Genomic DNA, 21,761 nt, shown 5'->3' with positions numbered 1-21,761 from the left:
TACCGGGTTAATCGATTTAATATTTTTATATAATTATATTTTGATTATAATTATTCAACATTCGTGCATTATACGGGATTTAACCTAGTTAATATATATAGGAATTAAATGATAGAAAAGAGAGGTAGGTGATTAAGGGTCTGTTCTCATACGTTGAAATTCAGTTCAGTTTAGCTCAGCCCAGTTCAGTTCAGTTCAGCTCCTAATTTCCTTCTCTTATAAAATATTCAGTTCAGTTCAGTTCAGCTGAGTTCAGTCAATTAGAACAGGCCCTAAGACTTAAGAGAGATATATAATTAGTAAAGGTATATTCATATTGCCCTATTATCTCTACTTTACAAAAATGCAACTCCTTTTGCATGCCCCCGGTTTACAATAACTTTATTGTACATCGAACATTTTTGCAAAAAGTGACCCTTATCTTTACAAAAGTGACCCTTTTTCTTTACAAAAGTGACCCTTTTTATTACAAAAGTGACCTATATTTTCACAGAAGTGACCCTTTTTTTTTTTACAAAAGTGACTATTTTTTTTTACAAAAGTGACCCTTTTTTTCCACAAAAGTGACCCTTTTTCACAAAAACACAGTATCAAAATAAAAAATAAAAAAACACAAAATGTAAAAGTTAATCCAATGGCTCTACTTTCCTCCCGTATCTTTATCTCTCCTCAAAACTAAACATTTCCACCATTAACAAACCTTCAAATTCTCTCTCCTCCATCAAACCCTCAACCCCCTTCGTTCTCCCTCTCCGTTACCAACTGCAAGTCCTCATTTTTTCCCTTCAACGCTATCGTCATCGTCACCTCTGCCATCATAGTCATCGCCACCTCCGCCGCCGCCATGTTTTCCACCATCAAAGTAGATGAGGTGAAATGATAGATACCCAGCCAGTGACGACGGTGGTGGGTGTTTTTCTCGGTGATGAAGTTGCCCAGCCAGCCCGATTTACACTAATTTATTGTAAATCGGATGTTATTAAGAGTTTGTGTTTAAAAAATCATTTAGGCTAGGTTATGTAATTTTCAAGAAAAATAAGTTAAGATAAGGCCCTATTTATTTTCCCATAATATTTATTGAAATTGAATTATTACTGTTGAATTTAATGCATTATTAGTATTAAAATTAAATTATTTTAAATTAACCTAATTATTATTTTAAGTAACAAGTTATCTCAACAAGCGGCTGTGATTTGTCAAATATAAATAAATGGCTGAAATTTTATTCATTGCAATAGCTACGTACGAGTAGGGACAATGGGGAGATGAAAATTTTCAGGAAGTACTTGACGTTTAAATAATATTATAAGTAGAGGTGTCAATTCCGATAATCGGATGGAGTTTGGGTCGGGTCTATTCGGGTCGGGTCTGTTCGGGTCGGATATGTTCGGATCAAAATTATCTTTTTAACTCGGATCGGGTCAAATTTGGGTCGGGTTAAATTCGGGTCATGGTCTATCGAGTCCGGGCCGGATACGGGTCGGGTCAACTTCAAATCGATTCACTTTCGGTTCGGATATATTTGGATCGGGTTTAAAACGGGTTTAGCCGGATAACTTCGGGTCGGATGAATTTGGGTCAAGTTGATTTCGGGTCGGATGATTTCGGTCCGGTCAAGTTCGGTTCGGTCAATTTCGGTTCAATTCCTTTTTGTGTTTGGCTGGATTTTGGTCGAGTTGACCAAATTCATATCCAAATAAGGTTATTTTTAAACTAGAGATATTGTTTAGTTTTTACCTTATTATTGGGTCAATATGATTATTAATTATGAAGCACGAAGTTTTAGTTTTCTCATTTGATCAAGTTATGTGTAATATTTATCTTTGAGGAAAATTGAGATTGAATAATTATCGATATAATAGAATGGGAGGAAATTCATTAAAAATGACAATAGGCTTTAAGCAGCATTTAACTAGAGCTTTACAAGCAAATCAATTAACTCCCACTTAAGGTTTAGGTTTATTAGATCTTGTGGCATTTATTAAAGCTTAGAAAGTAAATTAATATAATTGATATGTACATGAAGTAAACTTAAGACTCCGGATTATTTCTTTGTAGTCAAAAAGTTAACTTATTAATAATTAGTAAATATATAGTATAAGAACTTGAATAAAAAAATTAATAATTAATTATGATCGGGTTAAATTTAGATCGGGTAATCAAATCGAGTTAAAATCGGATCGGGTTAATATCAGTTCGGGTCAAAACAGATCGGATTAGATCGGTTATTTTTCGGGTCAATTTCGGATCGGGTTGAGCTCGGGTCGGGTCAAATTGGTTCGGTTTGTGTTCAGGTCAGGTCAAATCGGATTCGGGTTGAGTTCAGGTCGGATCAAATCGGTGCCGAGTTAAGTTCAGATCGGGTCAAGTTCGGATTCGGGTTGAGTTCAGTTCGGTTACAAATCGGGTTTGGGTCTTGAATTTCTCGGATCAAATCGGATCGCTTATAGTTCGAAATGGATACTTTTTTTTTGGGTCGGTTCGGTTTTGACACCTCTAATTATAAGACGTGAGTACAACGTTAGGATTACGATAGGATATAACTTTTGATTCTTGTCTGTAACTTTCATGTCTTTTGTGCCAACAATTTTTATCTTCATTTAATTGAAATTACAGTTTGTAATTGTAAACTGGAGAATTCTTCACAAATAATGAAAGCACAATGCACTAACCATTTATCCAACAAAAACAAAGAAAATAATTAAGCATAGCATTAACATTAACATTAGGTTAATGGTGCTATAATTAGGGGTGTACATAAACAAAACCGGACCTGAAAACCGACCTGACCCGGACCTGTACATTCAGGTCCGGTCCCGGTCCTTGAAATTCAAGGTTTCCGATCCCGGTCCGGATAAGGTCCAAACCCGGGGTTTTCAGGTTTGGACCTGAAACCAGACCTGAAAACAAAAAAAAAACCTTTTATTCAAAAATCAAAACAGAAAATCAACCAGTTTTCATTTGAAACCCTGACTCCCTTACTCCCTCACGGCCTCACCCAGTCACCCTTCACCTCCCTTATGCCTCCTCAGCCACGCGACCACCGTTTGCCAAGGTACCAGCCACCGCCCATCGGCGCAAAAACCCCCCTACACCATGCCACCAACGCGACAACTTGTGGCCTCCTGCTCTTACTGAGTCGCAGCGTCGAGAGCCCGCGAACCCTTCACGAAGTCACCAACTCTTCACGAAAACCTAGCAACTGGCGCGCGAGAACCCTTGCTCCGGTCAGTCGGTCACTGTAATTTTACAGTGTTGGGGATCTATATAATTTTATTTTTTTGAAACCTGGATTTTATTAAAATTTATGTATTTGTGATAGAGAATTTGAGATTCTATGTAATTATTAAATTATGAAACAGATCTAAAATCTTTGTCAAAATAAAGAAACAGATCTAAAATCATCCTATCATGTCCAACGGGTTTTTCATTAGGAAAAAAAAATAAAAAAATAATCATGAATCAGGTCTATTCAGGTCCAAACCCGGATCGGACCTGATTATTCAGGTCTGACCCGGAACGGGACCTGAGGGAACCGGACTTGTTGAATCAGGTCCGGTCCCTAGTCCTCAAAATTTCACTGATTCAGGTCCGGGTCAGGTCCGGTCCGGGTTTGGACCGGTGTACAGCCCTAGCTATAATGTTTTAAAAAAAAGGTAATTATGTAATATTTGTAACCATCATATAATTATGGTGAGAATGCACCTGATAGTTTAGAGCACCAGATAAGATTATATTGACTTTTAGTCAATGAAAAAAGAAATTTGCAATTTGTTTTTGAATAAAAAAAAATTCAATCACCACATAAGTAAAATCAACGAATAAAGTTTGAGATTTGCATCTGTTGGTCCCACGCATTTCAGCAATGGGGCTGAGAAGGACTTTTCAGAAGCTCCCCCCTGAAGACAATGAACCTTGAGCTGGTTCTCTTCAGCTTGGAGGCCAAAATTCTATCTTCGGGAATCTCTCCCCGAAGCTTGAAAGCTAGGATGGGGTCCATCCAGCTAGGCTCTAGGTCAACGCAGCACACTTCAGGTGCTTCGTCGACACTTCTTTCTCGACGCATTTCCACATATACAGATCTGTTCAGCTCAGTGAGAGTTGAACTGGCAAGTTTGCCATGAAATATAAAATTAAAAAAAATTATCTTATCTATTTGAATTTTTTTCCATATATCCGACGAATGAGAATAATAATAAATATACGAATTATTAAATTTATAAAAAGATAAGAATTAAAATATTAAATCACCACATAACCAAAATAAAAAATGAAAGTTTTAACCCAAATTCTCCAAAAAGGCGGGTGTACTTTAATTTATTGTAAGACGAGTTAAAATTTTCATAAATGTATTTAAAGTTACCCTTTGTACTACATCAAAAGTTATTCTTTTTCAATTCTAAATGTAAATTTTATCTTATAAAAAACTTATAATGTACGTATAGAGCATTAGATTAATCGTCTTAGCCTTAGCTCTATGGTACGTAATCACGAATCTTTAAGAAATAACATACGAAGTATTGAAATAAAAATCAATCCAACGACAAATTAAAAATTACACTTTAAGTAGTTAAATTTATTACGACAAAATAGTTATCACCCTTAAACTGACCGTCTTATTATAAAATTAATGTAAACTCGCCTCACACAAGACTTATTAAAGTTTTAATTAGTTAAAATATAGAAAATAACTATTTATTACTCCCTCCGTTATTTTTTATATGCATCACTTTCCTTTTATGGGTGTTTTTATTTTATATGCATCACTTCTATATTTGGTAAAGTTATACTATATTTTATTATTTCTCTCTCTTACTTTAAACCCCACTCAAATTATTTTATCATTTCTCTCTCTTTTATGTCCACACTTAAATAATAAAATATCTATTCTTTCTCACATACTTTCTCTTTCATAGTGAGAAAAAAAATAATTTACAACTTTAAAATAATTATACAATATTCGAATGAGATTGTAAATTAAAAATTATCAAAATAAATTATAATTTTTTTAAAAAAAAAATATACTTTTTTATTTTTTTTATTTTGTAGCTAAATAACTAATAAGATTTTTTTTAAAAAAAAATAGTAATCCACATATCATAATAATTTTAAACGTACATCGCACATGCTTACACATAGTATTAATAGTGTGTTAAATAGGGTAAATTTGGTACGTACATACCTATATTCCTAATTTCCTAGCCATAATCACATCAAGAAGAACAGACCTCTCATTCCTTAAAATCAGTTGTATCTCATTAGAAGCGCAACGTTGAAGCATGTGTTTTACAAGATCCCAATAACCAGCATCGATGGCCAAATAAAGAGGACAAATCCGATGCGAATTCATTCGGCAGAAGGTATATTCAGGACCTTTGTTAAACAAGTACCAGGCTAAATCTTTGTGTTTAATTAACAAGGCAATATGGAGGGCCGTGTTTTTGTCATTGTTTACTGTCTCTAGCTGACTACGACTGCTGCTTCCGCCCACCGAGGCCTCGCTCCAGCTCGTTTCCTGCTCAACCAATTTGTGAGTAACAAGTAGGTGTCCAGCTCGAACAGCAACATGAATGGGAAGATCACCCTTATTGTTCTGACAATACAGGATTTCCTTATTATCTTGTTGGAGGAGAAAACTTATTATCTCCAACTGTCCAGATTTTTCTGCTATGTGAAGCATGGTACTGCCATCAAGTTCCCACCTCAAATCAGACAGCCAAGAATTGTATAATGAGGAGGTTGAGATTGCGTTACGCAACGCCTCGTGCTGCCCGTTGATGATCATCCCAAAGTGTTCAGCAACAATAGGAATGTAATTCTTGCTGGCTCTTCGTCGAGTTATTGTGTTGTTCATAGGTTCAGGGATTGCCATTACTTTTTGGTTGGGAGGGGTTGTTTAGCAATACTTTTATTATTGGCTTGAGAGTATTCTATAATTCTAAGATGTGTTTTAATAACTTGTACGTGCATTTTAGGCTTGTAGACGGAGACTTGAAGAGCAGGTAAACTTTCATCAATGGACTGTTGTCAAAAAAACAACAACATACAAACAAAAACTTTTCATGGACACTAATTATTTCCAAACAATTTGTGTTCGTACTGACGTACTTTCACATTTTAACTTGTTAACAATATACAGTGCAATAGCTTTTAAACGTGTGGAATAAACTAATCTATTAAAACATAGAGCCAGGAATAGCTCAAGTGGTTAGAGCTTTCCTCCCGATTTTAAGAGACATTGGAATCTATTCTCACCTCCGCCCTTATGGTTCTCTAAACACAAAAAACTAATCTATTAATTATTACTGTATTATTAAAACAAAATATTACTGACATTATATTAATCCTCAAACTATCCTATATGTAAGGCCCATTTAAACTTTTAGGGGATCGTGTGCCAAATATATGAAGTCGTGCCTCCATAATCCAAAATACTATGTATTTTTTAGTCATATAAATAAAAATAATTAAAAAATTTATATTTAATTTTTTATATTTCAATAAATTATATATCCAATAAAAAAGTGAAAATTACCAAATGGTGCAAAGGAAAATACTGCATAAAAACAAAATAAAAGTGAAAAAGAAAAAACTTATCAAAGGGTGTAAAAGAAGAAAACTTAGGAAAGGCCGAGAGGGTGTAAAAGAAAAAAATATATATATATAAATGAAATATGGATAGAAGGGATTTGAATCCAAAACCTATTCTAAGGATTACAATTATGTGTATTACCATCTCAACCAAGTTGTTCTTCAAAGATAAAAGCACAACAAATAAATTTTATACATTTATAATTTCAAGTTTTGGTGTGCTATTGGATTGTTTGCACAACTCAATAGCCGGCCTTGTCAATGTGTCATTCTCACATTACCCCAATTTTATGTGTGATGTCATTAATTATTAATGATTTTGTTATTTTTATTTTTAATCTACACTTTTGACTTCAATGTATAAGTGTCTATATAAAATCTAATTTATTAAGTTTCTCTCCAAAATTATAGTTTTACATACATAATTTGTTTGATGAATGATCGTGGTTTTATTTTTTATAATTTCCTTAGAGGTAATTTATTCTTATATCTAATTCTAATTTTCATATACAATGTAGTACAATAGAAAATAATTACGAGAAATATTAATTCTAACCCTGCATCGCACGAGAATAACTTATGAATGTTAATATATACTCACTATTGTGCCTAAAATTTTAGTTAATGCTTGGAAGTTATTTTGGGACATCGTACCTTTGATTAATTTGACACACTTTTATTTGAGATGAGCATTGTAAAGTTGTAAAACATGTTAAGGGCGTTTCAGAGATTTAGAAGCCCGTGGCGAAAAAATATATTGGGCCCTAAAAGCATTATTTCCACGAAATTGTACTGATTTCAAGAGCTATTATAACTAACACCAATTATTTTTTATTATTTTTGTAATTCTTTTTTTTTGACAAATTTTTTTTATTCTAAAACTTCCTAATGAACCTGTCAAAGAAGTTAGCTACTTATGTGCCGTGTGTGGTTTTCCATAGGCGTGAGTACCTTGCATCGTATCACCGTTTCGCAAAAAGAACCTATTATACAAATGTAAAGAACATATAACTGCAGGGAAAAGAACATACTATTATAATGTAAAAAACATATACCTAAAGTAAAAAAGAACATATATGCACCTAAAAAGAGTGAATAGAACATATGTCCATGTTCTTTGATTGTTAGTGTAATGAACTTTTATTTGTGATATAATGTTAATTGCTTATTGAGAATTGTTCATTTAATTTTGTCTTAAAATTATGGTAGATATATATAAATAATGTTCATTACATAATATCTTCTTGTTTTTTTTTTTTTTTTGGACAAGTAATATCTTCATGTTCTTTATTAATATTACAGATGTTCTTTAGATATACAAAAAAACATAAAATTGGATGTTGTTTACAAAACTAATATACGTTCTTTAAAAAACAACGTACGGTATGTTCGATACAAAACAGCTACATAATATTTCCGTGTTTTTTGTCTGTACCAAGCAAGGTACAGACTGCTATACCTTAGAATTTCAACTTATGTGCCGATATAACATACAAAAATTAACGCAGCTAAGAGCTACAAACGCACCTATTGAGAGAGTGAAGGGACAACTCAAGTGGTTAGAGCTTTCTTTCCGATTCTAGGAGATCGATTCTCTCCTCCGCCCTTATGATTCTCTAAAAAAAAAAAAAAAGCACCTCTTGATCAGGATCGGCAAAAAAATTGCATAGCAACTGGCTGGAATTCGCAGCAATGATAAAAAGAATTTGTAAATGAAAGAGAAATGGGAGATTTTAAGGTTACAATATGGTGTATTGGAGAACTGGGTGGGTAATTGGGGGAATTAGGTGAAAATGGTGTTAATAAAGGTAACGTTGGGAACACGTGGTCTAGTCAATGCCAGAGAAAAAAAGTCACGGTGAAATTCCAACCTATGATAGCTTTTTTATAATACTAGCTTAAGGTCCGTGCCATGCACGGTAAGTCTAATATTTTAGGAAAATTAATTATATCCAACAAATAAAATTTGATGAAACACACAAATTAAAATTATAATGTCATAATCTATATTAATAGGCAAAGTAAAAAATTATCTAAAAAATGGGTTTTTTAGTCTTTCCAAACTCAAGAAATTTTTCAGGTAGGACTTTGATTAGGTTTAGTGGCCATATTAGTGAATACAAATTTATAAATGCATTTTTAATAGGTATCACAAATCATCAAACAACAAACTAAAAATCTCCACTAATATTATTAGCAAAAGTGCAAACATACACAAAATTACAAATAATATATCACCTTTATATCTAAAAAATCATTTGTCAACCACAACATTTATTCTATAGTTATAATATACTCTATAAATCAATTTGTGATAATATGTACGTATAGTAGAGGTGTTCAATGGGCGGGTCGGGCCAGGCCGAGGTCAAAAAACTTGTCCATTTATCAGGTCGGGCCGGGTCAAGCCTCAGGCCGGAAAACGTGTGCCCAAGCTAGTCGGGTCATACGGGCTTCTCGGGCCAATTTCGGGTCAGGCAAAAAAAAACTAAAAATTTATTTCCCAAACCCGTTCAAACTTTTTAAAAAATAGGGCCGGACCCGACCCGATTTCAGGCCGGAAAATTCTACCCAAAACCAGCCCAATCTCGGGCCGGGCTCGGTGTGATCAACTCTAACGTATAGTAGTAAAATTTCATTAACAAAATTGTAATTAACTTGAATACTCCGTATATAGTTATATTGGATTGAAATTTAAATAAAATATTAGCTAGAGGTATTTGAAAAAAAAAAATTAAGTGATGTTTTAAAGTAATTTCTTTAACATCTACTATATAAATAAATTTATTAGGCCTTGTTTGGAAAATGGCGGTTGGCTGTAGGCTGGTTCACTTGGCTTGTTTGACTAGCTGGAATGTTTGGCTGTTTATAATGGCTTTGAAATTGGCTGTTTAAGCTGGCTGTTTATAAAAGTGTTTGGAAAATTAATTGTTGGTTGTTGGCTGTTTATTAGATAATTTGTGGGCCAACAAGCCAAAAGCCGACAAAAAAGCTACTCAAAGCAGCTTTTTCATTTTGGCTTAAAAGCCAGCTTTTTCGCTGACTAAAAAGCCAATTACCAAACACATTTTTTGGCTGTTTGACCACCTAAAAAAGCTAAAAGCCAAAATCTAACCAAAAAGCCATTAAAAAGCCAATTACCAAACAGGGCCTATAAATTTTTTGGCAAAATCTAATGACACTCCATTTACAAAGATAGTTAAAAAGTAGTTGAAATAATGATAATAATTTTTTTTTTTTAAAGAGGTTGAAATAATTATTTAGGTAAATGTATAATTATGAACACCAAATAAAAAGGAATATATATTAGTCATAAAGATAATATAAAATATTTGGAATGATATTATTATAGAATCAAATATATTAAAAAAAAAGGTTAAAAAGGGAAGGGGGGTTTTGGAGGGAAAAAACAGCACCAGGCTGTGACACGTGTCACTCCTGGTGTCTATTTTAGTATTAAGTTATTGATCATTGATTTTGCATGTTAATAGGTAATTTTTTTTTATATTAGGCCGTTTCTTACAAAAATCGGATTTTAGTAAGTAATTTCTCACAAAGAACTTACAAATTTATTAAGGAGTGGTATTTTAACGAGTCAAGTGATAAACACATGACGGTCAACGCTAGTCTCTACATTGACTTCCCTGAAGATAGGACTAAGTTTCACTTCACAACCCCAAATCGATTACAAGGTTCTATTTTGCCACCGTTTACATATGGACCTTTTTCACAAATTTCCAAATAAATAACATAACAATATATAGCTCAATTATCCCATGATCTTTCTTTCTTTTTCCTTTTCTTTTTATAAATTTATTTATTTTTGAGAATGGGACAATCGTCCCCCCATGTCCCAGCTAGCTCTGCTAGCCAGAGGCCTAAGGTACCTTTGAAGTTTGAGTACTCCCTCTGTCTCTAATATTTTGCTCTATTAGAATTTTTTAGATCATTGTGGCAGGATTTAAAACTTGATATTAATTAAATTTTGGCCCCTTTATATCCTTTATGTATTTTTTATTAGGAAAATTTGTGAGGAAGGTCTTTTTAAGTAGACCTTTTTATGACAAAGGCCCTTTTATAAAAAAGGTGGCACAAAAGGTCCTTTCATCATGTTTGAGTTGTGAGGAGGGTCCTTTGACCATTTTCTGACGTTGATTTTTTTATTTTCCGGCAAAAAAAAATCACATTTAAGTTCCCTTTTTTTCTCCCTCCTCTTTTTCCCTCGTTTTCCGTTTTCCCCCTCTATTAAACCCGAATTTCTGAAAATAATTAACACTAAAACTTCAATTTTAATCATATAAATTAAAATTGAAGGATATTCAAAGTAATTCAAGGCTAATCCTCCCCACAATGAGAGAAAACAGGGAAAAAAAGAAATTTAATAAGTTACGTGCTTTACACGTGGCTTTTTTTGGCCGGAATATAAAAAAGTCAATGCCGAAAAATGGTAAAAGGACCCTCCTCACAAGTCACAACCCAAACATGATATAAGGACCTTTTGTGCCACCTTTTTTATAAAAGAGCCTTTGTCACAAAAAGGTCTGCTTAAAAGAACCTTCTTCACAAATTTTCCTTTTTATTATTATTTTTATTATTTTTTTGGTATTTAGAGAGCCACAAGGGCGGAAATGAGAATTGGTGTTATTAATCCCAAAATCTCTTGGAAACGAGAGGAAGTTCTAACCACTTGAGCTATCCTTCACTCTCTTATTTCCTTTACTTTGAACCTTGATCTATACTTTCCTCTACTCATCCTGTTCGTAATCAACCATTCTATTTGGAGCATCTGAAAGTTCGTAATAATTTAATACTGTAATTTTCAAGAACTCTACTGTCGTCGCGTTTAATAATTTTTTTTTGCGGGCTTTTTTTTCCTTTTCCAAGAGTCATTGTATTAAAAGGAAGACTCGCAATAAGCTCCGGAGGGGCATTTCTCAGACAATCCCCAAGGTCAATTGACGTGCTTTGTTGTGAATAAACCCTCGTCCCATCATCCCTGAACCGAGAACAGTCTTCAGCCCATTTAACTAAGGACCCTCCTAGGTTCATATTGTATATACGGAAACAAATTTCATTGGCATATACCAGCAATGATACAAAACTCCCCAAGATTATTGTAGTACTGGGTTGCGGGTTTTGGCACCTATGCTCAACAACATTCTTTCTCTCAAACTCTTGATGGTGGCGGCTACGGTACCAGTGGCGCGACCACCTTCATGACAACAACGACAATAAGTTGTAAAGATATTTTTCCCTTCATCTTCTCTGATGTACTATAATCTATTAACTAATACTAAAATAAAACATGCTGACATTGGACGTGTTCGGCAAAATATAGCTGTGAAGGTAGCTGTTAGCTGTGTAAGTAACTGCTAGCTGCAACAAGCTGTTAGTTGTGAAGATAAATAATTTAGATATGAGTATTCGGTAAAGTAGCGGTTGACTAGCTATTACATATAAATATCAATATTTTATTTTTAAAACCACAGATTAAATTTTCAACAGATACCTCTAATTTCAAAAGTTAATTTATCTAACTTTTCATAAAAGCTACATTCACCACTAAAAGCTATCCTAACCACTACTTTGCCAAACACTCACATTTTTTGTTAAGTAGTGGTTTGACTTGGTCAAACCACTAAAAGCTACCTAAAAACTATTCAAAAGCTAGCGCCGAACACACCCATTATCTTTTTCTAAAATTTTATTAATGTCGCTTTCTCATAAAAAATATTCCCGCCTAAATGCTTTAAAGACATCATTTTTTGTAAGCTGAACTAACTACTCTATTTTAATTGTTTTGAAAATTGTTATATTTGTTTTGACTAAAAAATCAAATAGATGCTTCTATAGACTACTATATAAACAATAAACGATTAATTGTTAGAGGCTAAAATAATAATTTTGATGACATTTGTGCTGATTGTATACTGTGTATTATTTTCTTCATATTTCATTAATATACATCCTTAAATAATTTTATTTTGACTATTTTAATTATTAATTGTAAATAATGTGGTTCATATATATTCTTAAATGTAAATTAATTTTACATCTAATTCTAATTTTTATACAATGTAATACAACCTAACATAAAAAAAAATTAAAAAAAAAAAAGACATTTTGTAAGAAACTACCTTTTAAACCAATTATTTTGTGAGAAACTACCTCATAAAAAAAATGTTGTAATAAACTACCATATAAAAGCTAAATGTTGTAAGATGCTACCCTTGATCGGAAAGTGAGAGTTGACTACATTTTTCCGGCGTTGACCAAGTCATGTGCCGGTCACATGACATTTAATTCATCTTGGGTATTATATAGATAGACTCGGGGAAAATTAGGGGAAAAATGGGGAAAGATGAATTAAATGTCACGTGACCGGCACATGACTAGGTCAACGCCGGAAAAATTAAGTCAACTCTCACTTTCCGACCAAGGGTAGTATCTTACAACATTTAGCTTTTATAAGGTAGTTTTTTACAACATTTTTTTTATAAGGTAGTTTCTCGCAAAAAAAAAATGCTTTAAAAGATAGTTTCTCACAAAATATCTTTAAAAAAATTATTTCTAATTGTACATCGCAGGGGATACCCTAGTACCACACTACCACACTATTATGAAGTATTTCGTTTTGCCTTTTTGGGTGCTCCTTTAGTTTTCCAATTTCCCTTTTTAAAACTCCGTAATGCAATGCAGGTCAATGCTTCCACATGCATTGTTTACGACATGGACACGTACAAGCTAGGTAGCTAGCTGTATATACCTAGCTGGCAACAGCAATGCCATATTGCCAATTCAATGCCATATATATAACTATCTCTATTTTTATAGTTTGCTGATAAGCTAAGAATTTAAAATTGAATTTTTTTTTTTTTTTGGGAAACGAATAATCAATTCAATCTATTTTATAGATCAACGGTTGAAGATTTATAAAGGAAATATGGAAGATTTTTACAAAAATCTTAGGGTCTGTCCTCATTGACTGAACTCAGCTGAACTGAGTTGAACTGAACTGAATTGAGCTGAACTGAACTGAACTGAGCTGAACTGAAATGAATATTTTATAAGAGAAGGAAATTAGGAGCTGAACTGAACTGAACTGAGCTGAGCTGAATTGAGCTGAATTGAACTGAACTTAATTGAACTGAACTGAGCTGAACTTAACTGAACTGAACTGAACTGAACTGAATTTCAACGTATGAGAACAGACCCTTATTTTAATATTATGCTAGATTTCTTGATCTTAATATAAAGATAAGATGGAGTGGATCCAACAACATATTGCTGAAACAGGGGTAACGGTGCCATAAGATACGCTTTCACTCTAGTTGATGGCCGGTTTTAGGCCTAGCATTATTTATTCTAGAAAAAAAAAGCATTAATTCGTTAGACATTAGGGTCCGATATGTTCTGGTCAAAGTTTTTTCTTTTAATCTACCTGAGATTTGGTTGGGTTAATTTGGGGTTTCAAGTCAGATTAACCTACCTCAGTTATGGTTGGGTCAATTTCGGGTTTCGAGTTAGAATTTGTTGTATCTGGGTTGGGTTGGGTTTGGATCGGGCCAACGTCGGAAAGTTAGGCCAATGGTGAAAATTCGGCCAGAGCTAGTATTTTATAGCATTACCTTTTATTAGGTAATTTTTTACAACATTTTTTAAATCGGTTATTTTCTCACAATATCTGTTTTATTACCTATTTAGGTAGTTTCTAACAAAAGTAGTTTCTAACAAAAAAATCTTGGAAAATTCTACATTATAACTAACCCAAAAGTTTAATTAGCAATCATACAGTGACCTCATCGTTATCCCGTAGCTAACAAATTTGGTTTTGTTGTTTAATCACCATAAATGGGCCCATTCTCCATTTATAATATTTTTTATCGATTCACGTGTTGAAACATGTTCCGGTTAAAGGTTTAGAGGGCGTTTTGGCCAAAATAGGTCAAAATTGAGCTCAGATTTGAAAAAAATTGTAAGTGCCTCGATTTGCGTATTAACAAATGTCTCGATTTGCGTGTTATTATTTTTTGGCTGCAAAAATTGTTCAAGTAAGGTTTAAGGTCATTTTAGTTCTTAAGGAATATAAAATTGAGCACAAAATAGGAAAAATAAATCATGTAATTGTCTCGTTTTACGTGACAATTGCGTTATTTCTTAACACGTCAAATACGACATTAGACATTACTTTATTATTTTTTTTGCTGATAATTACGAACTTAATTTGGAACTATTAAACCCTAATACCTTTACCGGAATAATTTTCACTACTAAAAAATTAATGACATACTAATCGAGACATCACTTAATACGCAAAACGAGGCGGCATTTACGTTAAATTTTAGAAAAATCGAGCTCAATGTGGACCCATAAGAACCAGAATGACCCCCAAACCTATAACGAATTATCTTTTAACACGCAAATCGATAAAAATACGAGTATTAATAGGTGGAGAGTGGACCTCACTAACGGTGATTAAACAACATAACAGAATTTGTTAACAACGTGCTAACGACAAGGTCACTTTATGGTTACCAATTATATATACATGAAGGTTACAATGTGTAACTTTCAAAAAAAGGGGCACTAAAGACTACTCCATGTTACAGTTTATGTATAGAATTAGGGTTACTTCTAACTTGTAAAAGGTTGTATTTTATCAGGCTATACCACCTAGCACAAAAACAATCATTAACCCATTTACCCAAATCTAACTCGCTTATTAGACAAGTCACACTATCATTTTAGAAATAAACTTATATATGAAATTGGAAAGAAAAAAAAGGAAAGAAAAGAATACGTTATACTTTTCTTATAAACCACTAAATTAAACCAACAATGTAACCTTATTAGGGTTTTTCGGTTCCCTCTAGAATTTTTCCGATCCTTTGGGAGGGTTTTTCTAGCCTCCATTGCTAGATTTTTTTTTTCAATTTTTTGAAGGTTTTTCTTCACTCTTCTCCCTTTTCTCTCCTTCTCTTTCATCTCTTTTCTTCTTGATCTCAATTGTGAATTTTCGTAGGGGCTTCCGGCCACTGGTATTTTTACCGGTGGTAAGCCCTAAAACCTTTTTAATTGCTTTCAATAAATTAACCCCATCGCATCTTTATTAACATGGTGGCTAACTTATAACGTATATTTTCTTTGTTTGTTCGTTTGATGAGGATTGAAGATACAGGGTTTCATAGTCCCCGAAATCTAGAAGACTGTATGAGTATTACCACTCAAACAACGCTGTAACAGTGAATTCCAAACCGAATTAGTGTTAACTCACATATTGTATTGCTTCGGATGAAGTTTTTTTTATTAGGGCGATCGTTGATCGAATCTGCAATGTAATTGTGTTGGAATTTTAGAATTCTTAGAAATTGTTTGTAATTGTCGTGTGACTATCTATTATTAATGAAATCCCTTTTTCTTCGATTTCTGTCATAAAAACAATGTAACTTTACTTTTCAATGCGTAGATGAGCTTACAAGTATAGAGGAGACATGCAACAGTCTTGTTTCATCGTCTGATGAGAAAGGAAGAACAATGCTACATTATGCGGCTGAGATAGGCTTCCTTGAGGGTGTCAAATTCTTGTTGGAGAAACACCCAGCACTCGTCTACAAACCTGATAATGATGGCTTCTTTCCTATTCACATGGCCTGCAGAGGAGGCAATATGGAAGTGATCAAACATTTCTTTTCATGCTCTTGGCTGCGTAACAATATTGTTTTTATGAAGCATCTGAGCAATAGTAAGGATCAAAACATTCTTCATGTTGCCGCCGGTGATGGACAAGATGATGTGGTTAAATATCTCCTGGGGCGGCCGTGTAATGAGGTTGAAGAAATGATCAATGCGAAAGACATTGATGGTAACACACCTTTGCATTTGGCTACCATGGGATATCATTTTAAGGTAGTTTTTACATTGACGAGCGATGAAAGGGTTATGTTAATGCTACAAAATATGCAAGGTTTCACTGCACTTGATTTAACTGAGGTATATTTTGGTACCATTGTTCCCTCGTTCAAAGAGGTAAGCGTATGCCCTTCCTACCTCTTGATAATAATTTCTTCCCCCTTGCTTTGCACAATTTTTTTTTAAATAATGGAAATTTTGTCAGATAACACCTTTTAAAACTTATTCGTCATGAAAAAACACCTTATGAAATTTTTTTTTGTTAAAACACACCTTATACCTATACCGTTGTTTTATTTATTTATTTTTTTTTTTTTTTTTTTTTGCAAAATCACACCTAAGGGTGGTTTCCGACCTGCTAACTCAGTTTTACAGCGTTGACATAGGCACGTGCGCCGGTTTTTACCTCCCTCCCTTCTAATTTTTTTACCCTTTCTTTCCCTCCAATTCAGTTTTCTCTCTCCTCTCAATTTTTTTCCCAATTAAATCTTCTTATTTCCCCTGTTCTTCCATCCCAAACTATATTCATGAGAAATTTTGTTACATTTGTCTCATCATTTTAGTTACATTTGTCTCATCATTTTAGTATTATATAATACTATATAAAATTTAAGATATTAATTGTCAAAACTGTTAGTGGGACCTGGGAAAGCATAAAAGTCAATCAAGTATCAAGTTATAGTATTCTTGATGTTATATAATTAATTATATAAATTAGTTATTTGTTGTTATTTATACACAACTGGCAGTAATACATGTATAATTTAGGTAGGGTTTTGTCACCCATCCAAGACTAGAAATTAAATATTCAAGACTCGAACTGGTTTATTTGCTTAAACCGGACTTGGACTGGATTGATAAAACTGGTTTTAAAGCCGTACTTGATCAGTTTGGATTGCTTTCAAATGTTTTCTACAGTAATTTTTATTGAAATTTTTTCTGTGGAGGCGGATGCACCAAGGTGCATCCGGTTTTCTTTAAAAAAAGGCGGAATGAACATGTAGTTGTTCAGTAAAGAACATATACTTATTTTATAAAGAACATATAGCTATTTTATAAAAAACATCTAGTTTTACATGTTTTTTTTTGTAAATCTAAAGAACATTTGTAATATTAGTAAAGAACATGATAATATTAAAGAACATTATTCAAATAGTAAATGTACATTTGGTATAAATGACCATGTATGCATATAAAAAAGTACATTTTATTGTATTATAATGTACATTGTAATATATTCTAATGAACATATATGTTATAATGTTGGTTACATGTTTAATGTACATTGTATTATTTGCATCATGTAAGTATATGAAAAAAGAACATTTTACTGTATTTTAATGTACATTGTATTATTTGAATCTACAACTTTTTCTAAAATTGTCTATTTGCTTGCTTTCTTCTTCAAAAATGGAATAATCGGACGATCTTCTTCAAAAATGGAATAAAAAAAAACAAATCAAAAAAATAAAACAAAAAATCGATTTGAACTCAAAAATCAAACCAAGCACAAAAAGAAAAAAAAAACACAAAGTTGCAAAAACTACTTACAGTCGAACAATTTCGTCAACCATACTTGAACAATTTCGCACCAACAAGTTCGAAATTCACCAAATTAATCTTAGGGTTTCAAGAATTTGAATCGGTTTGGTAGAGAAAACTTATAGAGAGAGAAATATTCTAGAGAAATAAAATTTTAGAGAGAGAGAGTATAGTATGAAATGGTAAAAAAAAATTACTATGTTTATCTTTTTTTATCTTTTTCCTTTTTTACAAAACTTAAGGTTAAAACAACTTATGCTCATTAAAATTGAACAAAATGTTCTTTTCTACTACCATGTATCTTATTACACAACGTAATGTACATTCCGCGTTTTTTAGAAATTGAAGGCCTGCGTTTTGTTAACAAAGCAATGTCGTTTTGCGGCGGATGCACAATACGGATCGTGCATCCGCCTGCACCAACCACCAATTAAATTTTTATTACATTATGGAAAAAAAAAGGATAAAATTTCAAATAAACACTAACTAGAAAGTCTTGGTAACCATGTAGCTTAATAATAACCAAGTAAAGGCTTGTTCTCTTCACCGTATAATTAAAAATAAATTTCAGGTTTAATAAGTTCGTCAAATAAATTACATTAAGGTCCAATAAATTTAATAAATTCTAATATGTAAGTTCCAATAAGCTAAATAAGTTCTAATAAATTCCAATAAGTTAAATATGGTCTAATAAATAAGATTTTATAAGTTCTAATCAATTCTAATAATAAGGTTAAATAAGGTTCAACAAGTTTAATTAAGTTCTGATAACGGTATGTTCTGTTAATCTTATTTTTACTTATTTCAGGTCTAATATATAAATTCTGATACATAAACTCAGATAAGTTTAGTTAAGTTTTGATAATTTCATATAAGTGAAAATCAAATAAATAGAACACATGCTCCTAAGTTTGATCAAGTCTAATAAGTTAAATACTATATATAAGTTGAGATAAGTTCATTCTAAGGTTTATTTTGTTCACCTTTTTTTCACCTATTTCAGGTATAATAATTTCAGATAAGTTCAATTCAGGAAAAATAAGTTCTAATAAGGATAATTCATATACAAATTACAACTAAAATAATTTTTATTAAAGTCTAATAAGTTCAAATAAGTTTACGAATAATAAGGTGAAGAGAGCACACCTAATAACCGTACTTAAGAATTAATTATCATGTTAAGATTACATTGCTGATGGCCTGATGCTATAATGTTAATGCAATCTTATTGTTATTGCAGCGCATGACTTGGATAATTTTGGTCGTTACAAATGTGCCCCGATCTCCAGTAAGCATGGATCAAGACTTGACAACCCCCTACAACCTCAATAGTAGTGGGTCACAAGACTCACAAAATAATGTCATATATCCAAATCCAACTTTGGCAAGGGAGAATATAATCAACAGCAATAGCGATTACCGTGATAGATTTAACATTCTCCTATTAGTATCTACCCTTGTTGCAACCGTGACTTTTGCAGCAGGATTCACCCCTCCTGGTGGATATGATTCAACCGCGCAAATGGTCAGCAAGGCGCATAGACATGCCTTTCAGATATATATCATTAGCAACACCATTGTGCCTTGTACAGTTCAATCTTCGCTGTTGTGACACTTATTTGGGCTAACCTCGATGACCTCACACTTAGTTTGATGTCCCTCAATTTTGCGCTGCCCTCTTTAGGCCTAGCCCTCACTATGATGTTAGTCGCCTTCATGGCAGGCTTGTTTGTTGGGTTGCACCATGTGTGTAATTGGTTGGCCATTGTTGTTTTGGTCATCGGCTGTACTTCCTTGGGTGCTGTTTTGGCCGACTTCATTCCTCTCTGCCCCCCTGCTTTTTCACTCAAGAGTAAGTTTGCACGTTGCATTTTCAATGTTGTGTTTAGGTTGATGCTACGGGCTTGTAATTTTTGGTCCAAAGACAAAAGTGTTTACTAAGTGAGTAGGTGGTGTAATTTTTTTTTTTTTTTTTTTGGTAAGAAGAAGGGGGCTCATTTGAGGGAGTCTCATGAGGCTTGATCCCTAGACCTCAGGGACACGAGTAGATAGCGATGTCACTACTCCATAACCTCAAGTCCTCAACCTCATTAGGTGGTGTAATATTAAGGAAAATTTTCATTGCCTATTCAAAACTTTAATTTTGGCCATAGTAATTTTCTTGAATCAGAACGAATCATTTTTTTTTTAACGGGAAAACAAATAATATAATTGATAATGAATAGACATGCATGTGACATCCAAAATAATAATAGAGATCTGTAAATCACAAATTTACATAAAATAACATAACTTTAATAATAAAAAAATAACTATTTTGCATATTTGGTATAAGTCATTTAACTCACACTTTACTGCTTCAAACTTGACACGAACGCTGATTCTCGATACTTAGCTTTATTTTGCATCTTTTCAAATAGAGAAGTGTAGATGTTCTAATCTTAACTAGAATTGATTACAAATCCTAAATTCATACTTCCTCCATAATTTATTGTGCGCGCGGTTAGCCATATTCAGAATTTCTTTTGGTTTGGCCTTACATCACAAATTTTGTAATTGGTGTGAAAAAGCAAGGGTATGTTGGGTATTTGTAGTGTGAACACAAATAATTTTTACCCTTATGAAGAAATGGTGCAATATTTATGAAACTTCCTAAAAAAACAAGTGGTGCATTAATAAAAGAACGGAGGAAGCATTTAATTAGGAGTATGAATGTCCACATACTATTCTTAAGAGTTAAAAAAATAAGAGGTAATTATCATTAATGAACAAATAAATAAACATTTTAAGTAGTATAATTGTTAAAACACTATTCATAAAAGTTAAACATATTAATGAGGGTACATTTTTAAAGGGTATAACAGGCATCACATTGTTCATAAATCATAAGAGTAATCTTGTACTTTTTATAAGGTAGGGTCCATAGGGATATTCACTTTCATCCCCATCACTTATACAGTTATACTCACTTTTGCTTTTTTAGATTTTTTTTGTTTTTTTAATCTTTCAACCAACCTTAGCTCCATGACTAGGGGTGGCAATTGGGTCGGGTCGGGTCACTTTTAAGTTCGGGTTAAAATCCCTTAACCTGACCCTGACCCATTTAACTTTTCGGGTCAAAAATTCTAACCCTGACCTAATCTGTTCGGGTTCGGATCAACCCGAAAAAACCTGTTTTAACCTGATTATATTAATGAAAAAATTATTAAGGCTATAATTTAGTTTTTTATTCAGATCTGTCTACCCAATACATATTTACATTCATCCTTAAATTAAATTTTATAATTTAATACTTAGTATTAAACAGAATTCATAAATAACAACTTTAGATGAGTATTAAACTTAACTCTTATTTTAAAACAACAGAGTTTTCTTTTCATCTAAAGAACAACTAAAAAAAACCTAATTAATTACTCTAGAAAAACGAAGAATGTGAGTAGAAAAATGAAAGTGATATTCTTAATTGATAAAAATCTGAGTGAGAAATGATGAGAGAAAATTAGTGTGAAGAAGTCTGAAAGCTTGTGACAGTGGGTAAGGAAATGAATATTAGGGTTTTAATCTTTAGGTTGTATGTATATATCATTGGTATTGCTTTTGTGTCCCCCGGACATATATGTGATTAGTGATATATCATACAATGTGGGCTTGGCCCAAAAAGGAAACATACACTTTCTTTTTTTCAGGTCAGTCAGGTTATTTTGGGTTGAAATAACAAA

The 21,761-nt window shown here is 32.8% G+C and overlaps 1 protein-coding gene across 1 annotated transcript; it reads left to right on the top strand.

The window, feature by feature from the left end:
* Positions 1-10,201: 10,201 nt before the first annotated feature.
* LOC110715467 (protein ACCELERATED CELL DEATH 6-like) lies at positions 10,202-19,654 on the top strand. Its single transcript, XM_021894048.1, has 3 exons — positions 10,202-10,283; positions 16,058-16,617; positions 19,283-19,654. Exons 1-3 carry the CDS (start codon positions 10,202-10,204, stop codon positions 19,652-19,654), a joined length of 1,014 nt encoding a protein of 337 aa, XP_021749740.1.
* Positions 19,655-21,761: the final 2,107 nt, after the last annotated feature.

Source organism: Chenopodium quinoa, unplaced genomic scaffold, assembly GCF_001683475.1.
Source record: "Chenopodium quinoa cultivar QQ74 unplaced genomic scaffold, ASM168347v1, whole genome shotgun sequence".
Lineage (NCBI taxonomy): Eukaryota > Viridiplantae > Streptophyta > Magnoliopsida > Caryophyllales > Amaranthaceae > Chenopodium > Chenopodium quinoa.
Note: the sequence above shows the minus strand (reverse complement) of the source record. Positions and strands in the feature narration are given on the sequence as shown.

What these genes read in the sequence shown, in the direction of transcription:
- LOC110715467 (XM_021894048.1), top strand. Translation starts at nt 10,202, where the DNA reads ATGACGGTCAACGCTAGTCTCTACATTGACTTCCCTGAAGATAGGACT. An exon ending in AACCCCAAATCGATTACAAG is followed by an intron (nt 10,284 to 16,057) that starts GTTCTATTTTGC and finishes TTCAATGCGTAG; the next exon opens with ATGAGCTTACAAGTATAGAG. An exon ending in TTGTTCCCTCGTTCAAAGAG is followed by an intron (nt 16,618 to 19,282) that starts GTAAGCGTATGC and finishes TTGTTATTGCAG; the next exon opens with CGCATGACTTGGATAATTTT.